General features: G+C 39.2%; 1 protein-coding gene across 1 annotated transcript; it reads left to right on the top strand.

Annotated features, from left to right (window-relative positions):
- Positions 1–6,711: 6,711 nt before the first annotated feature.
- Positions 6,712–19,066, top strand: loxl5b (lysyl oxidase-like 5b). Its single transcript, XM_073849295.1, has 7 exons — positions 6,712–7,545; positions 7,657–7,765; positions 14,202–14,339; positions 14,811–14,967; positions 18,110–18,205; positions 18,285–18,400; positions 18,491–19,066. Exons 1-7 carry the CDS (start codon positions 6,810–6,812, stop codon positions 18,495–18,497), a joined length of 1,359 nt encoding a protein of 452 aa, XP_073705396.1. The 5' UTR covers positions 6,712–6,809; the 3' UTR covers positions 18,498–19,066.
- The last annotated feature ends 955 nt before the right edge of the window (positions 19,067–20,021 follow it).

Genomic DNA, 20,021 nt, shown 5'->3' with positions numbered 1-20,021 from the left:
TATATATATTTATGTTTAGTGAACACAGTTATTTGTGTTTGCATTTTATCAAGCAATTTATATTCATAGACATTTTTACATTTAATCAATTTACAGTTTTAGTGATTTAAATTAATTTCTATAATTTTCTATTTTAATTTCTCTTTTAATTTCTGTAAATATATTCAATAAAATTAAATACATGTAAAACAATTAGAGATTTGCTGTATACCTTTATGTATAATTATTTATAGGACAATTGAATACTTTATATTATAATATATTATCATAAAAATGCATACATTTAATTGTCTTATAACTTAAAATGGTATGCTGTTACATTATAGCCCTTACAAAAATAAATCATGAACCATGGTTTTACTATAGTACATTTAGTAGGCCTATATGTATAGTTTATTTTAGTTTATTAAAGTAAAAGTTTTAACTATGTTTTGGGGGTTTTATATAGTACAGGGGGCATGCTTCAGTACAGCTAATGTACTAGTAACCAGTATATGTTGAGTTTTATACTGTTGGAGTTGTACTGGTTTTTCTGGTTGTTTAACCACAGACCAAACTCATCTTTACTAGTTTAACTAGCAAGACCAAATTGGCCAATCAGAATGGCTGGTTTACCAACAGGACACAACCAGCTCAGTACTAACCAGTCTGAACAAGTAAGAAATTCAACCTGGGTTTATTTTTTCATCATCAGATCTTCCTCCATTTTTAGTTTATTTTTACACACGTGTCCCAGGTTAACGGCAGACCACGTGACCGCGGACATATGGATCTCCATTCCGCGTGACTGTACGCCACATCCGCGCGTCCCGCGTTAAAAGAGGGAATATGGACACTGACAAATTTGGACGTTGAAATTGTAGGACATTACGGCCTTCAGGAGACGAGTGTCAGCAGGAATGTAGGTCATATGCAAGTTTTTTACTTGCCAACACGAGAGCGCGCAGCGCAGACACGTGTGTGGACCATGAGTGAACTTGAACGCGCAAACATAAAACACGATATTATGACCATCATGACAGTAAAAAAAAATATGTCTTGTTATAAGAAAGGATATTTACTTAATAACCAAGCTTTGGAAATGATTTAGACAAGTTTGGAGCACTTCTTAGGTTATCTAAGGCTAGTTTTATTTGTTTGTTTATTTATTTATTTTTTCTTTTAGTCGTTTTTCTTTTATTTTAATGGCGAATAATCGGTTTAAAATAAGTTTGTTTACATATCCTACTGTGTGTGTATATGTTATGTAGCCTATATATAAATACACACATGTATATATTTAAAAATAAATATTTGTATGTGAACACTAATATATAAATATAAATATTTTACATTTATTGTGTGTGTATTTATATATACATAATAAATACACACAGTACACAATATGTAAACAAACTTTTTACTCGATTTTAAATCGATTAATCACAACTAATCGCTTTGCGCCTTAATAGTCATTTTAAATAAATTATATTTATATTGTCTTAGAATTGATCGAAATGGTATTTATTTACATCACTGAATCAGTTTTTGTATTTGTTTTATAATAGCAAATTGCAAAAAATCATATTAAAACTATATTTATATGTCTGTACATCGCTAAATAATACATTATAAATACAATAATAAAATACTTTATTGAACAAATTTATAGGCTATATATTTGTCTAGCAACAATTAAAACTACATTAATTAAATACTTTATTATTTTTTAACTGCCTGTCTTTATATGTATATGTGTATAAAAAAAAAATAATTTTACAAAATAATATTTTTACGCGCTATAGGCGCTTTTCTCGTGCCCAAAGCGTTAGATAACAACACATATGTATAAAGCATATTTTTTCCAAATTACACATTAATTTTTTGTCGTTCAATTGTAGTTTTTGCTAATCATTTCATCTTTTGCGCAGCGCGTTCCCGCGCACAACAATCCTGGTGCGCATTGGGGACGCGCGCTTTACGCACAAGGCTGATGCTTTAAAATGAGACAAATAAACGTTTTGTTCATCGAATTCTAGATCAATATCGACGTATATCCGTCCTGGCGATCCCCTTGCACTTTTCTCCCAAGCAAGTCACATCATATTCCATGATCCACAGGCCCTGGAGCTCGTTTATTCCGCGTTTATCTCCTTGAAAGGCAAAAATGCGTTTTCTCACCTGCTTCCAGAAGTAAATTACAGGTGACCTTCAGCCCTTATTTTAGGCACTATGATTTAGATGGCAATTCCTCGAAGAATAATGTTTCTGCGTCAGGGTGTGTGGTAATGTATTCCTTTTGGGGCAATCTTGTGCTCAAACCATTAAAGAGACCATCTTCGTGAAAGCACACAAAGATCAGTGGAGCTCTGGACACACCTAGATTTACGAATGAAATAATTTCAAAAGCGTAGCAGCGTTAGTCTGATGTCGGGAGGAAACACGGGGAAGATTTTATTCAACAAACCCAACAGAGAAACAACCAGGAGCGCCAAAGACACTATGAGTTTATTCGCTACTGATACACATACAATGCCCAAAAGCTGGTGGAAAGCAACGCTTCTGCTTGTGGTTTGTTTTTACACATTGGTTGCACACTTTTTAGACACACAAGTTAAAGACTCAATGTAATGTTTGATACTTACTGTAGTCTAAACTGTATCTTAGTCTCTTCTGCTGAGGGGGTGAGTGAGTGAGTGTGTGTGAGTGTCTGCTCGCTTCTCTGCTCTTATGGAGGCTGTCAGGGGTGTTTCCACAGCTCATCTCAGCTATTTCTGATCGCAGTGTCACCTTACTCTGTCAGCAGCTCTTGCCATATTTGGCTTGCAAAGTCCTCGCTGTGATTTGACCGAGTGACATACAAAGAAGCAATTGAGTAATACTGAATGTGCTGTGAGAAATGTTGCTCTGGTAATGCTCTTTGGCATTATGAATTTCACAATTATTGAATTGCTAATATATATGGAGTATAATTTTGGAAGCTTTGAATCAATTGAATCAATTCTTCTCAAAATGATTCAGTTTTTGAATCGTTCGAAACTCTTCTCGCTGGTGACGCCTGCTGGCCAGAGCGGTGTAAATGCAACAAAAAACACGCCAAAGTATGTATAAAAACAGCTTTTACAAACCCAATGCATGTTTTATTGAAAGCATAATATATTACATGGAATCATTAAATAGCATTAAATATGTGAAAATAATAAAGTGTCTATATTGCAGTTTGGTTACCTTAAGTTGACACATTACGAACCAGTGTTTAGTTTTTTTTTTTTTTTTTTTTTTTTTTTTTTAAATATAGTTTATATACTGTTATGTTTTTTGTTAATATTTTAAAATAAGAGTTATATATATATATATATATATATATATATATATATAGAGAGAGAGAGAGAGAGAGAGAAAACAAACCCAATGCAAATGATTTATTAAAAGTATAATATAATAAATGGAATTGAGACACACAATGGCATTAAATATGTAAAGATATTGCACATAATCATAATGTTTTCTTATTTAGTTATATCTATGTTATTTTTAGTTATTTATTTATCATTGTTTTTTATTAAGTTATTTTTTTATTTTATTTCTAGTAATAATAATGATGTTTATGTTTTTTTCTTTTCTTTTTTTTGGAACCAGGAATCATTATTAACCGTATTAAGGACTTTTCAACTAAATTTAAATTATAAGACAATTATGAAACAAAAAAATACATGAAACATAAAAAATTAAGGGTAGCATTTAAAAATATTGTTTTGATATTTATGAAAAAATATGAAGCAAAAATACTTTAAACAAAAAACTAATAAAGGATAGCATTTAAAAATATTGTTGTGATATTTATGAAACAATATTAAACAAAGTACATTAAACATTAAAAACTAATTAAGGGTAGCATTTAAAAATATTGTTTTGATATTTATGAAACAATATAAAACAAAAATACATTAAACATTAAAAACTAATTAAGGGTAGCTTTTTAAAATATTTTAGTGTTTCATTTTATACCTAAGTTATTGATTTGTTTAAAAAAAATAAAAAATATTTATGAAAAAATATTACAAAATTTTATTCTTAGGGACTTAAGTAACATTTTAATTAGGCCCTACATAAGATAATTATAGACACAAAAATGCATTAAAAAACAAAGTGTAAAGGGTAGCATAATATTGTTTTGATAGTAATTAAAAATATCATATTTAACTTTATTTATTGATTTTTTCTAGTAATAATAATGATTTTTAAGTTTTTTTTTTGGGAACCAGGAATAATTATTAACCTTATTAAGGACTTTCTAGCAAAAAAATATTTATAAGACAATTATGAAACAAAAAATGAATAAAACAAAAAAATAAAGGGTAGCATTTAAAAATATTGTTTTGATATTTATGAAAAATACTCTTGTACTGAAAATCCAGTTTCAAGCCTTTTTCACACTATTTATAGGTATTTTCTTTTTAATGTGAATCAATTTGTTGTTATTTCTGTTGGATGGATGTTTGAGACCATCATTAAGAAAAATCCCTGCTGGAGAAATGAAATGTGTTTTCTGTTAGAGCACACTGCCATCTAGTGGGCTTTGTCAGTCTCACAAACAACTCCTTCTTTAAGGTAGATAAATAAGTCTTTTTCTTTAGTTGTGAACCTCGCCAAATTCAACAGAGGGAGCTCATTTTAAACAAAGCAAGCAATTCTTGCCATTTAAACTGCATCCAAATTAATTGTGTTTTATATAAAGAAACATGGACTGTTATAAATGAACAGGTCTGGAGAGAGATGTGTCCCAGTGTTTTTGACAGGAAGATGGTTTGTTTGTTGTAGATACGGTCAGAAGAGCAGCTCACAAACATCTCACCAGAATGCCAGTGTGCAGCATTTACTTCAGATGAATGATGAGTCTTTCCACACATATATAGTGCCAAATAAAAATAAAGTCACTTTCAACTGTTATAAGTAGTTTCCAACAGTGAAAAGATGTGCTTTGCCTACAGAATGTTGTTTATGCAGATCCTAAGGTCAAAAGGAATGTTTTCTTTTACATTCATTTATATGAGGTTTGCAATTTTGCAACATAACATGGTTTGTACAAGGTTGTACAAGACTTTAATTTAACTTTTTGAAATTTAAGGCCTGAAAACCCTTGAAAATAGCTATAGCCTGTTCCTGAAGAGGTGCTTGAAAAGTGCTTTAATTATTAAATGTATCTATGAAATAATGTATCTATACATCATTTGATTCAGAATCATTTGATTTAGATCGGAACTTAAGTGTGGGTTCGCAAATCATTTGATTCAGATCCGAACATCAGTGCGGGTTTTCACGAATCATTTGATTCAGATCGAAACTTCTGTGCGGGTTCACAAATCATTTGATTCAGATCCGAACATCAGTGCGGGTTCACGAATCATTTGATTCAGATCCGAACATCAGTGCTGGTTCACAAATCATTTGATTCAGATCCGAACATCAGTGCTGGTTCACGAATCATTTGATTCAGATCCGAACATCAGTGCTGGTTCACGAATCATTTGATTCAGATCCGAACATCAGTGCGGGTTCACGAATCATTTGATTCAGATCGAAACTTAAGTGCGGGTTCACGAATCATTTGATTCAGATCGAAACTTCTGTGCGGGTTTGCGAATTATTTGATTCAGATCTGAACATCAGTGCTGGTTCACGAATCATTTGATTCAGATCCGAACATCAGTGCGGGTTCACGAATCATTTGATTCAGATCGAAACTTCTGTGCGGGTTTGCGAATCATTTGATTCAGATCTGAACATCAGTACGGGTTCACGAATCATTTGATTCAGATCGAAACTTCTGTGCGGGTTCACAAATCATTTGATTCAGATCGGAACTTTTGTGCGGGTTCACAAATCATTTGATTCAGATCGGAACTTAAGTGCGGGTTCACGAATCATTTGATTCAGATCGAAACTTTTGTGCGGGTTCACAAATCATTTGATTCAGATCGAAACTTCTGTGCAGGTTTGCGAATCATTTGATTCAGATCGAAACTTTTGTGCGGGTTTGCGAATCATTTGATTCAGATCCGAACATCTGTGCGGGTTCACAAATCATTTGATTCAGATCGGAACTTAAGTGCGGGTTCGCGAATAGTAAACGTGTAGTAACCATGTTTTTGTACATATAGCCACAGTTTTGCTACAAATATCATGGATAAACTATAGCAAACACTATCCATAGTAATGAAGGGATGTGTTGCCAGGTTAACAAAAAAGGGGTCCTTTGCCAATACTGCTCCCCTCTCACTGCCAACTGATTTCCTGTCATCTCTCTACTGTCCTGTCCATATAACTTAATTTTTTATTTTTTTTAAAGATAAGACATTGTATCATAAGTGAGATTTGTGATTGAAGTCCTTGAAAATCAAAAAAGTAGTCCTTGAAAGTCCTGGAATTTAATTTTATATTTGTATGAAACCTGGACATTAGAACTTAATTAGGGCTATTTCTGATGACTGCTCGAATATCCTGCTAAAATTGCATAAATTTAAGTACAATTCTCATAAATTACTAAACTCTTTCTAAAGAACACGGATTTCTCCCTGCAATGCTTTAACAAAACTAATGAGACACCAGTTTGTTCGGCGAGGAAAGAGTTAATCTCGAGTATCCCTGACTGTGCATGCGCGCGTGAACTCCCCCAATTTGATAAATGTCCGTCCGCGTCTTTCCTGACCGTTTCCAGTATCTCGAGGAAGATCCGTACTATGCGTTTACGCACCTCAGACTCCCATATCCACTGGCAGAGGAACATCTGTGCTGGGAGCCCACATCAGTGACCAGTGTCCAGCTTTAAAATGCATCTCAAGATGCCAAACTTGCTTTTGGTTTTCTATTTACTCCAAGGACTGAATAACTTTATTAGCGCGCAAAACTCCGCGCCCTGGAGGAACCGGATCCGATGGGTGAATAACGGCCAGGTGTTCAGTTTAATGAGCACCGGCTCGGAGTATCACGCACCGGTGGCGACAAGAAGACAATCCAGGGTGTTTGTAAGCAGCAGTAGAGATGCTGTTCGGGACAGGACCATACAAATCCGAGTGGAATCACCCGATTCTGCAGCCTCTAGCAGTAGCGGTAGCACCGCGCTTTCGTCTCCGGAGCGCATGCAGTTTATCGCGGCCAACAGCCGCACACCTGGTGCCAGACAAATGCAGGTGCGCCAGAGGCTCAGAGCACCTCCAGGAACCAGATCCAACTCCACTGCTCCATCCGAGTACTCCGGCGGAGGAAGAACCCCGGCACAAGAGGAAAATACCGCACGGAGGGCGCCAGCGGTTGCCAATCTCCAACACCTAGAAGCGCCCACAGAGAATTCAAACACTTTAACTAATGGAAACTATAACGAAGCGGGGCTCCCCAGAGCGCAAAGTCCAAATGTAGAGCAGGGGACCATGTCTGAAAGTATGCCAGGGGATGATCCGCGACACAGGAATACGGTGTTCTATAACATCTATCCCCCCGGCGGCAGGACTGTCATCCCGCGCCGCCCGCCGCCTGGCACCGGTTACGGAACCAGATACTTCCAGAACGGTGAGCTGCGCGCAAAGGACGAATTTAGCCTTAACATATGGTGAAATGTATGGGTTTTGTTTAAAACAGACAGACGTGTTTAGTGTATGCATGCTTTGTGTTCGCCTGCAGGTCTTCCTGATCTTGTGCCAGATCCATATTCCATCCAGGCGGGCTCATATATCCAGCGCGTCCAGATGTACGCGCTCCGGTGCGCGGCGGAGGAGAACTGCTTGGCGCGGTGCGTTATGAATGATCATCTGTGTAGATTTACAGCGACTATAAGTATTCAGACACTTATTTCACACTTAACCCTTAATTGTGCTGTGCTGAAAATCCTTACATAAACTCTCATTATGCTGTATATCTGGACCACAAAACCAGTCATAAGGGTTAATTTTTTTGAAATTGAGATTTATATATCATCTGAAAACTAAATAAATAAGCTTTCCCACTGCATTGTCTGTTAGGATTGGACAATATTTGGCTGCAGTACAATTTTTGAAAATCTGGAATCTGAGGGTGCAAAAAATCGAAATATTGAGAAAATCACCTTAAAAGATGTCCAGATGAAGTTCTTAGCAATGCATATTACTAATCAAAAATTAAGTTTTGATATATTTACGGTAAGAAATTTACAAAATAACTTCATGGAACATAATCCTTACTTAATATCCAAATGATTTTGTGGCATTAAAAGAAAATTCAAATATTTCAATAATTTTGACCCATACAATGTATTTTTTGGCTATTGCTAAAAATATACCTGTGTTACTTAAGACTGGTTTTGTGGTCCAGGGTCACCAATTATTAACAAATCTTGGATTTAGTCTTGTTTTCTTTCTATTAGAACAAGTTTTGTATTTCTTTCTGGAGCTGATTGGTCGTAGGCCTTATTGATCAGATCTTATGTTAGGTTTTGCGTGAATTTGCCAAATTTATCCACAAATATTGTTTTTCCACTCAAAAACTGAAGTGCATTAGCTTTGATCAATGAGTCAGTTCCTAAAAGAAAAAAAAGCTGTGGTAATTGAAAGAAAACTGTTTGATAAAAAAGTTAATCCAATGTTGTTAATCATATATAGCATAAAGAAAAAATTAGTAGCAGTTTTTTGTAGGAAGTTACTGTGAACACCACAGTGATAGTTGAATCAGTTCATGAGTCCCTTGTTTGTCCTGAACAGTTAAACTGCCTGCTGTCCTTCAGAAAAATCCTTCAGGTCCCATAAATTCTTTGCTTTTTTTGTGTATTTGAACCCTTTCCAACAATGACTGTATGATTTTGAGATCCATCCTTTCACACTGAGGGCAACTGAGGGACTCATATGCAACTATTACAGAAGGTTCAAACTCTCACTGATGCTCCAGAAGCAAAAACCATGCATTAGAGCTGGGGTGTGCATTTTTCTTATAATAAAAAAACATATTTTTTTCATTTAGTACTGCCCTTAGAGGCTACAAAAGATAGTTACATGTTTCCCAGAACAAACATAATTAATAAAACAAACAAAATGAATGAAATAAGTTAAATTTACCCTTATATTCAAATTCAAAAAGTTTTTGAGTTTTGCATATGATCAGTGTTGGGGACAGTTACTTTTAAAAGTAATGCATTACAATATTGAGTTACTCCCTTAAACAGTAACTAATTACGTTACTTAGTTACTTCTTATAGAAAGTAATGCGTTACATTACTTTTGCGTTACTTTTTAAATCTGGGCAGGGCTTGCTTGTTTGTTTTTAATATAAAAAGTTCTATTTTGGGCAAATGTAAAAGCCTTTTCACACCAAAAGCCTCAGGCTTAGAGAAAAGTAAATTGACGTCTGTACAGTAGACCGCAGAAGAAAAAAGTTAACTCTTCAGCAATAAAAAAGGAAAACAAATGTTAGATTATCTTGAATCATTTTTGTATAGTATATATTAGTATGGATAAATTGGATCATCGAAGGTTGGCAGCAAAGACCTCGGTAAATAAAATGGGATTAAATACATAAAAGATATTTGTATTATTTAACATATTTAATTATTGCAGGTTTGTGTTGAATTTCACCGTTTTTATTCATTTTGAGGAATACTGGATCTGTTTTTTAATGAGTGAGATGAATTGATGCATGTTCACATTTATTCTAGAACTAAAGTAACATCTTACTCACAATTTCTTTCAACATGGGGACGGGGGGAAAAAGTAACGTCTTGGTTACGTATGTAACCCTCGTTCCCTGAAGGAGGGAACGGAGACGTCACGTTGGAGACCGACGAATTGGGATATCGCTTTAGAGATACCAATCCTCTTCGTGTGTAAACTAAACGAGCCAATGCACATTGGCATGCATGATTGCATCCAGCTGTCGCTGATCACAGCGTGAGCATAAATACACAGCAGGTGCAATGCATAGACAGGATTTCGCTGAGGAGCCGAGCTTGGGTCCGGCCGCACAGCGGTGGTACAGCAGCTGAGGCGACAGGACGTGACGTCTCCGTTCCCTCCTTCAGGGAACGAGGGTTACATACGTAACCAAGACGTTCCCTCTCAGTCGGTCTCTTCGACGTCACGACTCCTCCTGGGGCAGCGCTTGCAGGCTCACCACTTGATCCCTGAAGGGAGTAGTGGGAACCTTGGGCACGTAGCCAGACCGGGGGGCCTCAGGGTTACCTGGGAATCTGCCGGCCAGAACTGAAGGCACGAATCGTCGACCGAAAATGCCTGCAGGTCCCCTACCCTCTTGATGGAGGCCAGTGCAAGCAGGAGCAGAGTCTTCATAGAGAGATAGCTACTTCAGCTCGACTGACTGCAGAGGCTCAAAGGGGACCCGCTGTAGTGCTGTGAGCACCAGAGACAGGTCCCAAGAGGGTACGGAGGGGGGCCTAGGAGGATTTAACCTCCTCGCTCCCCTGAGAAACCTGACGACCAGGTCGTGCTTACCCACCGACCTTCCTTCAATGGGGTCATGGTTTGCAGAGATAGCGGCTACATAGACCTTAAGGGTGGAGGGCGACAGCCTACGCTCCAACCCTTGCTGCAAAAAGGTGAGCACGACTCCAATCGGGCATCTTCGGGGATCCTCATTTCTTGAGATAGCCCACTCGACGAACAGGTTCCACTTCAAGGCGTAAGCATGTCTCGTGGATGCAGCTCTCGCCGAAGTGATGGTGTCTACCACTCCTTGGGGTAGATCACTCAGAACCTCCGCGTCCCGTCCAGGGACCAGACATGTAGTTTCCAGAGGTCTGGACGCGGGTGCCACAGGGTGCCCCGTCTCTGAGTCAGTAGATCCTTCCTCAGAGGAATCCGCCAGGGAGGGGCTGTCGCGAGGAGCATTAGTTCTGGGAACCAGGTCCGAGTAGGCCAGTAAGGCGCCACTAACAGGACCTGCTCCTCGTCCTCCCTGACTTTGCACAGTGTCTGTGCGAGAAGGCTCACTGGGGGAAACGCATATTTGCGTAGGCCCTGCGGCCAGCTGCATGCCAGGGAGTCCGTGCCGAGTGTACCCTCGGTCAGGGAGTAAAAGAGCTGGCAGTGGGACGTCTCTGGAGAAGCAAACAGGTCTACCTGAGCTTCCCCGAAACGTCTCCAAATCAGCTGGACCGACTGGGGATGGAGTCTCCACTCTCCGGGAAGCGCAGCTCGTGAGAGCTCGTTGGCTGCACGGTTGAGCAACCCCGGAATATGAATGGCACGAAGCGACCTGAGATGCTTCTGACTCCAGAGGAGGAGAGAACGGGCGAGCTGCGACATGCGACGGGAGCGTAGACCACCTTGTCGGTTGATGTACGCAACGGTCGCAGTGTTGTCCGTGCGGACCAGCACGTGTTTGCCTCGAAGGCGCCCTTTGAGACGGTTCAAGGCAAGGCGTACTGCCAGCAGCTCTAGGCAGTTGATGTGCCAGTGTAGCTGGGGGCTCGTCCAAACCCCCGACACTGCCTGCCCGTTGTACGTGGCCCCCCAACCGGTGGTGGAGGCATCCGTGTGTACCACAGCGTGCCTGGAGACCTGTTCTAAGGGGACTCCTGCCCGAAGAAAAGCTAGGTCTGACCACGGGGTGAAGGTTAGGTGACAGGTCGAGGTTACTTTGACCCGGAGAGTGCCACGCTGCCACGCTCTCCTCGGGACTCGGCCACAAAGCCAGTGCTGAAGTGGTCTCATATGGAGCAGTCCAAGCGGTATAACTGCCGTAGCTGCTGCCATATGCCCCAGGAGCCTCTGAAATTGTTTCAGTGGGACCACTTTCCTGCTCTTGAACGTATTCAAGCAGTTCAACACCGACTGAGCACGCTCTTGTGTGAGGCGAGCTGTTTGGCTGACCGAGTCCAGTTCCACACCAAGAAAAGAGATCCTCCGCATAGGAGAGCGTTTGCTCTTTTCCCAGTTGACCCGAAGGCCCAAGCGGGCGAGGTGTGCCAACACCAGGTCCCTGTGTTCACATAACTGCCCTCGAGAGTGTGCTAGTATCAGCCAGTCGTCAAGGTAGTTGAGGATACGAACGCCCTTTTTTTTTAGGGGAACAAGGGCCGCCTCCGCGACTTTCGTGAAGACACGGGGCGAGAGGGACAGCCCGAAGGGCAGGACCTTGTACTGATATGCTCTGCCTTCGAACGCGAACCGCAGAAATGGTCTGTGGCGCGGAAGGGACGAAACATGAAAGTACGCGTCCTTCAGGTCGATCGCTGCGAACCAATCCTGGGGACGGACACATCTGAGGATGTGTTTTTGTGTGAGCATCTTGAAAGTTAGCTTGTGAAGAGCTCGATTAAAGACGCGCAGGTCCAGGATCGGTCGTAATCCACCGCTTTTCTTGGGTACTATGAAGTAGGGACTGTAAAACCCTGTCTTCATATCGGCTGGAGGGACCGGCTCTATTGCTTCCTTCGCCAGCAAGGTAGCAATCTCTGCACGCAGGACAGGGGCATCTGCTACTTTCACTGTAGTGAAGTGGATGCCCCTGAACCGGGGAGGACGCCGGGCGAACTGAATCGCGTAGCCGAGTCTGATGGTTCGGAGGAGCCAGCAAGACAGACTGGGAAGCCCTCTCCAGGCTCCCAGCCAACGTACAAGAGGAACCAGCGGGACCACCGACGTACCCGCGGGGGGGCAGCGAAGTGGAACGCAGGGCCGGTCCGAAGCGGGGTCCGTGTGTCTGTGTGTGGTGTGTGCGAGACATTTACCTGCGTTCTGGCAGCTGGTGCGTGAGTAGTCCGTTCTACAGCACTCTCCAACCGCCCAGCGCCATTTACTGGCAGGAGGGGAGAGGGGGTGAAGTCCGGGGATAACCCGTGCAACACCCGCTGTCCCCTCTGGGGACCCAGAGATAGTGGAAATTGCTCTTTTATTGAAAATTTGGGTGTCACCGGCCGTGAGGAGAAACAAAGGGAACAAAAGATTCTCCGCCCGGCCCGTTATTACAGGGCCTGATGGACCTGTAATAACGTCATAGCGTGTAGGGCGGAGCCAGCAGCCCCACAAGCCGTGTAGGCACTGCCGATCAGAGCCCTGCCGATCTCGGCGGCCCGGGCAAGCATAGCCATCATCTCGGGGTCGGTATCCGGCACCGCTGACCGCCCAGCGGACAGCAGCGATCCGGAATCATCCTCCCCCGAGAAGTCTGGCTCACCCCCCGATGCAGCGATTGACATCCAGTCGTCAGGGGGAGCCCCAAAAGTAATGAGCGGTTCCTCGCGAGGAGGACCAGAACACTCTTCTGGGAGCTCCAGATGGAACGGACTGTCGGTGAAAGGAGGAACCCCCAACGGATCAACCGTCGGGAAATTCCCCACCGTCACCGTCAGACCAGTCAGCCCTCTGCCAGAGGTAGAGTCCCCCTGGCGTTTGCCGGGGGGAACGGTAGATCTGGGCAGAGGAACTGGCACCCCGCCCCTTTGCAGGAAGCGGAGTCTGGTCCGCAGCTCCGTGATGGACATGTCGCCGCAATGACGGCATGACTCATCCACAAACGCCGCCCGAGTGTGCTCAATACCCAGACACGTCAGACAGCGATCGTGACCATCACCTGGCGCCAGGTAACGACCACATCCAGAAACGCACAGGTAAAACGGCATTGTGTTTCAAACACCTCGTCTTTAAAAAGACGTTCACCCGTGGCACTCTTTTAGAAAACTGCTCTTTAGTGCTGAAGCGCACAGGGGAGATGGCCGCTGCAACACAGAAGGCGGGTAGTGCAGTCCTTAACTGTGCGCTTTTCCACCCACAGGAGACCACCACCGCTGACGCGCCGTGCCGCCAGCACAAACAGTTGAAGAGTCCAAAGTCCGTCTCTCGCCGTCTCACCATCCGAAGATTGGCTCCGAAGCGAAATGCTGTCTATGCATTGCACCTGCTATGTATTTATGCTCACGCTGTGATCAGCGACAGCTGGATGCAATCATGCATGCCAATGTGCATTGGCTCGTTTAGTTTACACACGAAGAGGATTGGTATCTCTAAAGCGATATCCCGTCGACGTCGAAGAGACCGACTGAGAGGGAACTGCTGTTACTTATTTGAAGTAATGCATTACTTTACTAGATACTTGGAAAAGTACTATTATTATGTAGCTTGCGTTACTTGTAATGCGTTACCCCCAACACAGCATATGAGTCCCTCAGTTGTCCTCAGTGTGAAAGGATGGATCTCAAATCCAGTGATCCATGAGCTCATCCTTTTCTGTCATTCATCTTTCAGATCTGCATACAGACCCACAGTCAGAGACATCGATTACAGGGTTCTGCTTCGATTCCCACAGAAGGTCAGAAACATGGGAACGACAGACTTTCTGCCCGTCAAACCCAGACATCAGTGGGAGTGGCACAGCTGTCATCAGTGAGTTTGATTATGATTTCTTGTTGAAAGCAAAAATGCTACAAAATGCATCATACTTTGCGTGAAAGTTTGACATGCTTGAGCAAAACAGGCAGTATTTTTGGCATCAGCAGCACAATTTTAGTAAGAAACAAGTATAGGATTTAATTCAGTAAATATGATGATATATTATAGAACTATATGACCCTTTTTACTGTAATGCAAATCACCACAATTCATGCCTTTTTCTTTTATAAAGTGACATCAACAGCAATATAATGAAATAGACTAATATTCAAGAAAAAAATTAATTTATTGGTGTTGACATTGAGTAAACAGTTCTTCCGCCATGCAATCAGAATTTAGAATCAGATCTGTGTTTTGTAAATCTTATGTGTGTGCTACATTTCAGTGGGTTGCTATGGGTGTTCAAATCATGATGTGTATGTATTAATCATGGTGTTAATTGTATGAACTGTGTGATGTATGTAGGCACTATCACAGCATGGATGCGTTCAGTCACTATGATCTGCTGGACATCAACACTGGAATGAAGGTCGCTGAAGGTCACAAGGCCAGTTTCTGTCTGGAGGATACGGGCTGTGATCCTGGATTTCACCGCAGATACGCCTGCACTGCACACACACAGGTACAAACACACAAATAAGCTAAACTTTAACTGAAATGAAAAAAAAAATTCAAATGAAGACTAAATATAAAATAAAAACAATTATTATTATAGTATGTCAATGATAACTATGAGAACATGTTATTTTAGTAATATTTATATACCATTAAAGTTGTACTTTAAAGTAGCTTTTTTTTTTTTTTTTTTTTTAATTTTAGTTTAATGTTAAGTAATTTTTCAGAATCAGAATCAGAATCAGAATCAGAATGAGCTTTATTGCCAGGTATGTTTGCACATACTAGGAATTTGTTTTTGTGACAGAGCTCCACAGTGCTACAGAATGACAGTGACAGGACGATACATATTATAAAAAGAACAATATAGAAGTATACAAGACAGACAATGTGCAAAAATAGCAAAGACATTTGAATGGAAGTAAGTATGTGCTTTAAATAAATAACGGAAAAATGAATAAAGAATGTATAGTGTTGTATGTTCCACGATCAAGTGTTCATGAGATGGATTGCCTGAGGAAAGAAACTGTTTCGGTGTCTGGTCGTTCTAGTGCTCAGTGCTCTGTAGCACTAGAACAGAGCATTATGTGTTTGTTATGTGATTTTTTTGTTGTTGTTGTCATTTTTATTATTATTATTATTTTTTTTTTACTTCCATTTTGTCATTTTAGTGCTTCAAACTAAACTATTTCAGCTAGTACCCAAGAAAACATTTCTTTAATTTAATTTTATTTAATTTTATTTTTCTGCTTTATTTCAATTAACCAAATATATATAGTTTTAGTTTTAATGATAATAACCTTGGATTAAATAGATTTGTTAGATTACTCCTGAAATTAATTTGATTTAATGTAATGTAATTTTATTTTATTCTTTTTTTTAATTAATTCCTTTATTTATTTATTTTTCAGCTTTATTTCAATTAACCAAAAATACATTGTTTTAGTTTTAATGATAATAACCTTGGATTAAATAGATGTTAGATTACTCCTGAAATTAATTTGATTTAATGTAATGTAATTTTATTTTATTCTTTTTTTTTAATTAATTAATTTATTTATTTATTTTTCAGCTTTATTTCAATTAACCAAAAATACATTATTTTAGTTTTAAAGGTCCCATATTGTACACATTTCTGGAGGTTTATTTTAGTTGTTGATGTCCTTAAGAATATATATTTGCGGTATAAGTGCCAAAATCCATCTCAAGATATTTTTACAGCTCCTTTTTTAGGAGCTCTGTCAAAAACAGGTCGATTTTGGCCCATCTAATTAATATTCATGAGCCTCTCTTCTGATTGGCCTGTTGTTTTCTGAGTGACGCACAGCCAGGCCAATCACAGGTAACTACGGTCATGTATCGTTGTAGCCGAACCCAGAGCCATAGAGAGAGCCTAGCTTGCTGATACTCAACAGGATATTTCAGAATGATCATTAATGTTTTTTCTTTTTCAAACACCGAATGCAGTAAGCTACATAACTGTTGCTTTAGTAAAGCCCCTTTCACAATGCACGCTGATTCTGGAAAATTACGGGAACGAGCGCTGTGTGAACAAAAGCCAGAACCATAAAGGCAGTGTTGTAGTGATGCACGTTACCCTGCGACTCTTCACAACAAAAAAATATGTGCAAAGTGGAATAAAGTGGCGATCAGGCAGAGCCAGCTCCTCACTATCAGCGCTGAAGCACAGTTTGTTCAGGTTAGTTTCAGTTTAGTGAAACGTACGCGTTGCATTACATCTCACATCCAAACGTCACATGTCTTTATGGGTTGTGTGTAAAGCACGCACAGATTCCGGAAAACAACTGTGAATGAACCAAATCAAACAACTCCGGAACAAATCATGGGAAACATTATCCGTGTATTTACCGGAATCGCTGAGTGAAAGAGGCTGAAGTTGACGTGCCACTGGTCTCTTATATTCACGTTGTTCTGAAGCCTGTGTAATGATGTAGTTTCGACATCTATCGACTGAACATGGTTTTCTAGATTAGTTTTCGTGTTGTTGTTGCTTAGCAATGTTATGGACGCGATGTTGTCTGGGTTTGACAAAAGGAGGGTGGGACGTGATTGGTGCTGGGGTGGTGACTGAAGGCGGAGACTGAGTAGATCGGACGTCACATCTTTGCGGAAGTCACAGCGGCTCGAGAAAATGAACAGCTACTTTATTCAGGCTGTGTGCAGTTTACTGTGGATTGACTGTTTTGAAACTCATATGGTAGTTACATAGCCCCTAGACCTCACTTATCATGAAAAAAGCCAGGAAATTTCGAGTTTGACAATATGGGACCTTTAATGATAATAACCGTGCATTAAATAGATTTGTTAGATTATTGCAGTATTCTTGCATATAACAATTATTCTAGTTAGTTGCCAAGGCACCATTTCTAATTTAATTTAATTTAATTTAAAGGGGCTATATGCAATTTTCTGAAATTTAAACTCGCGACTGACACCTGTGGCCAAAAAACGGAACTGCTCTTCCTTTACGTGCAAACTTCACAAGTCATCCGCTGCAAAGGAGTCAACATTATGTTTACAGAGGTAAGAGCAGTCAAATACATATATTGTTTGAGAAACGAAGTTTGTTCGCAATAATAGGCTATTTTGCTGACTAGCGGTGGTGTCAGAGTGATCTGAAACGTTTAACATGAACGCGCTTGACGTCACATCCGCAGACAGCGCGCGAAAAATCCGACCCGACAGAAAATAGGAAAAAAAGGATGCAGGCTTATAGGTGCACCCACTGTGAGCTGACAAGGTGTCAGTATGCTCATCAGGAGATGTTTGAGTCATAAATGGTCAAATAAAAAGGCTATTGTTACCCTTATTTTGGGGAAAAAGTTGCATATAGCCCCTTTAATTTAATTTAATTTTTCAGCTTTATTTCAATTAACAAAAAATAAATAGTTTTAATGATAATAACCTTGCATTAAATAGATTTTAATAGATTATTTCTGTATTCTTGCATATATTTTAATGTAAACAATAATTATTCTGGTTGTGATGAATTTGATTAACAGAAATATTCTGATTTCTAATTTTCATTAATTAATTTTTTCTTCTAACAACTGTAAAACTAAATGAGATTTGTGCTCATCATATTCAATGTTTTAATTTAATGCAAATATTATTTGCTGTATTTTCAGGGTTTGAGTCCCGGCTGCCACGACACATACGCAGCCAACATCGACTGCCAGTGGATCGACATCACAGACGTCCCTCCTGGAAACTACATTCTCAAGGTATGAGAAAAAAAGATTACGTAGAGACATTTTCCTGAACCGGATCCTGTTGTTGATATGCGTTTCACTTCCTGTCTAGGTCACAGTCAATCCAGACTTCCTGGTGGCCGAGTCTGACTTCTCCAACAACGTTGTGCGATGTGAAGTCATTTACACCGGCATTTACATCCAAACAAGAAACTGCATTCTAACTGGGTGAGGAAATGCATTTTATTTGCTTCATAACACTAATATTTCACAAATATATGATCAGAGTTTAATTTATTTCTTTTTCTGTTTTCACAGGATGTAAAGCCTTCAAGTTGATCGGAGCTGATTTTTAAAGGCCTATGTAATAGGTTTAATTATAGTAATTTAATTTAAAGCTTTTTTAGTAACTTGAAACACTCCATATAGTTGTTGGAGTAATATTTAATGACAAAAGTACTGTATCTATTTTAGATGAGTCTGATTTCTTGCCCTAGAGCAAGCAATTTTAAGTCAAATCAACGTGTTTTGTGATGTTTGCATTTTGATAGAATGCAATTTTGCATTTATTTTAAATGAAGAACCATAAATTAATAGATTAGTGTTTGTATTTATTGCATAGGTTATGAAAAACATAAGCATTTTCTTTTAAACTAAGATAATATTAAGGGACGTTTTGAGTGTTTTGCTCCAGTGCAGATCACTAGTGTAAAATATACAGTTTAGTTTTTCAGATTTCAGTTGATATTTCTGTCTTAAACATCTTGAAAAGTTTGCTGTGAGCTTCCTTTGTCTCTGCCATGATTATAAAACTCTTTGCCATGAATGCAAGACTTGGATGAACCAGGTCGTTTGCGGTTTGATTTGCAATAAACAGAAATGCAGAGAATGTAATGGAGAAAATGGATTGTGGTTCTTTTCTAAACTCTTTCTTTATTAAATCACGGCTTCATTCGGTACAAAAAAGTTCAAATGAGCTCTCATTTGAGATGTTTAAACAGGAAAGACGTGTAGATGTGGGACGAAACTTTCTTAAACACCAAGGAATGAGAGCTGAGATTAAAATCGAGCCAAAGACATCAGAGTCCGAGACGTTTTACTGCCTTCTTTGGTATTTATTGTACAAGTTTTACTGGGTCGAGCTGTTTGGCTGAAAGTCTTCTTATTATGACTTTGGAATAAATGTAGTATAGATTTAATATTTCTGGTTTTTCTTTTTACAAGCTTAAAATCTCTGAGATGGAACTGAATGTTGTTGAACAGCAGATGTAAAAATTATTTACTAACTAACTAATATTTAACTTCCTTTAAACAGAAAAAGACAGTAATAGTGCAAAATGTAGTTGCAATATAAAATAATGTTTTTTATTTTAATATACTTTAAAATCTAATTTATTCCTGTGATGCAAAGCTGAATTTTCATCAGCTGTTACTCCAGTCTTAAGTGCCTTCACTGTAAAAAAAAAAACAATTTGAGTCAACTTAAAGTAATTGGTTACCTGGAAAGTTTTAAGTTAAGTCAACACAAAAAAGTTTAGTCAACTTGATATGTTAAGTTGTAGTAAGTGACAACTTATAGATATTTGAGTTGATTCAACTTAAAATTTGAAAGCAGCTGGGTAACAAATTATTATAAGTTGACTCAACAAATTGTGTATTTTTTTTCTTTACAGTGTGGCTGTCTTAAAATTTTAAGTTTAGTCAACTCAAAAAAGTTAGTTCAACTTAAAATTTTAAGGCAGCAGGGTAACAAATTATTTTAAGTTGACTCAACATTTTCTTTTCACTGTAAAAAAAATATTTGTTGGGTCAACTTAAAATAATTTGTTACCTGGCTGCCTTAAAATTT

Source organism: Garra rufa, chromosome 10 (assembly GCF_049309525.1).
Source record: "Garra rufa chromosome 10, GarRuf1.0, whole genome shotgun sequence".
Lineage (NCBI taxonomy): Eukaryota > Metazoa > Chordata > Actinopteri > Cypriniformes > Cyprinidae > Garra > Garra rufa.
Note: the sequence above shows the minus strand (reverse complement) of the source record. Positions and strands in the feature narration are given on the sequence as shown.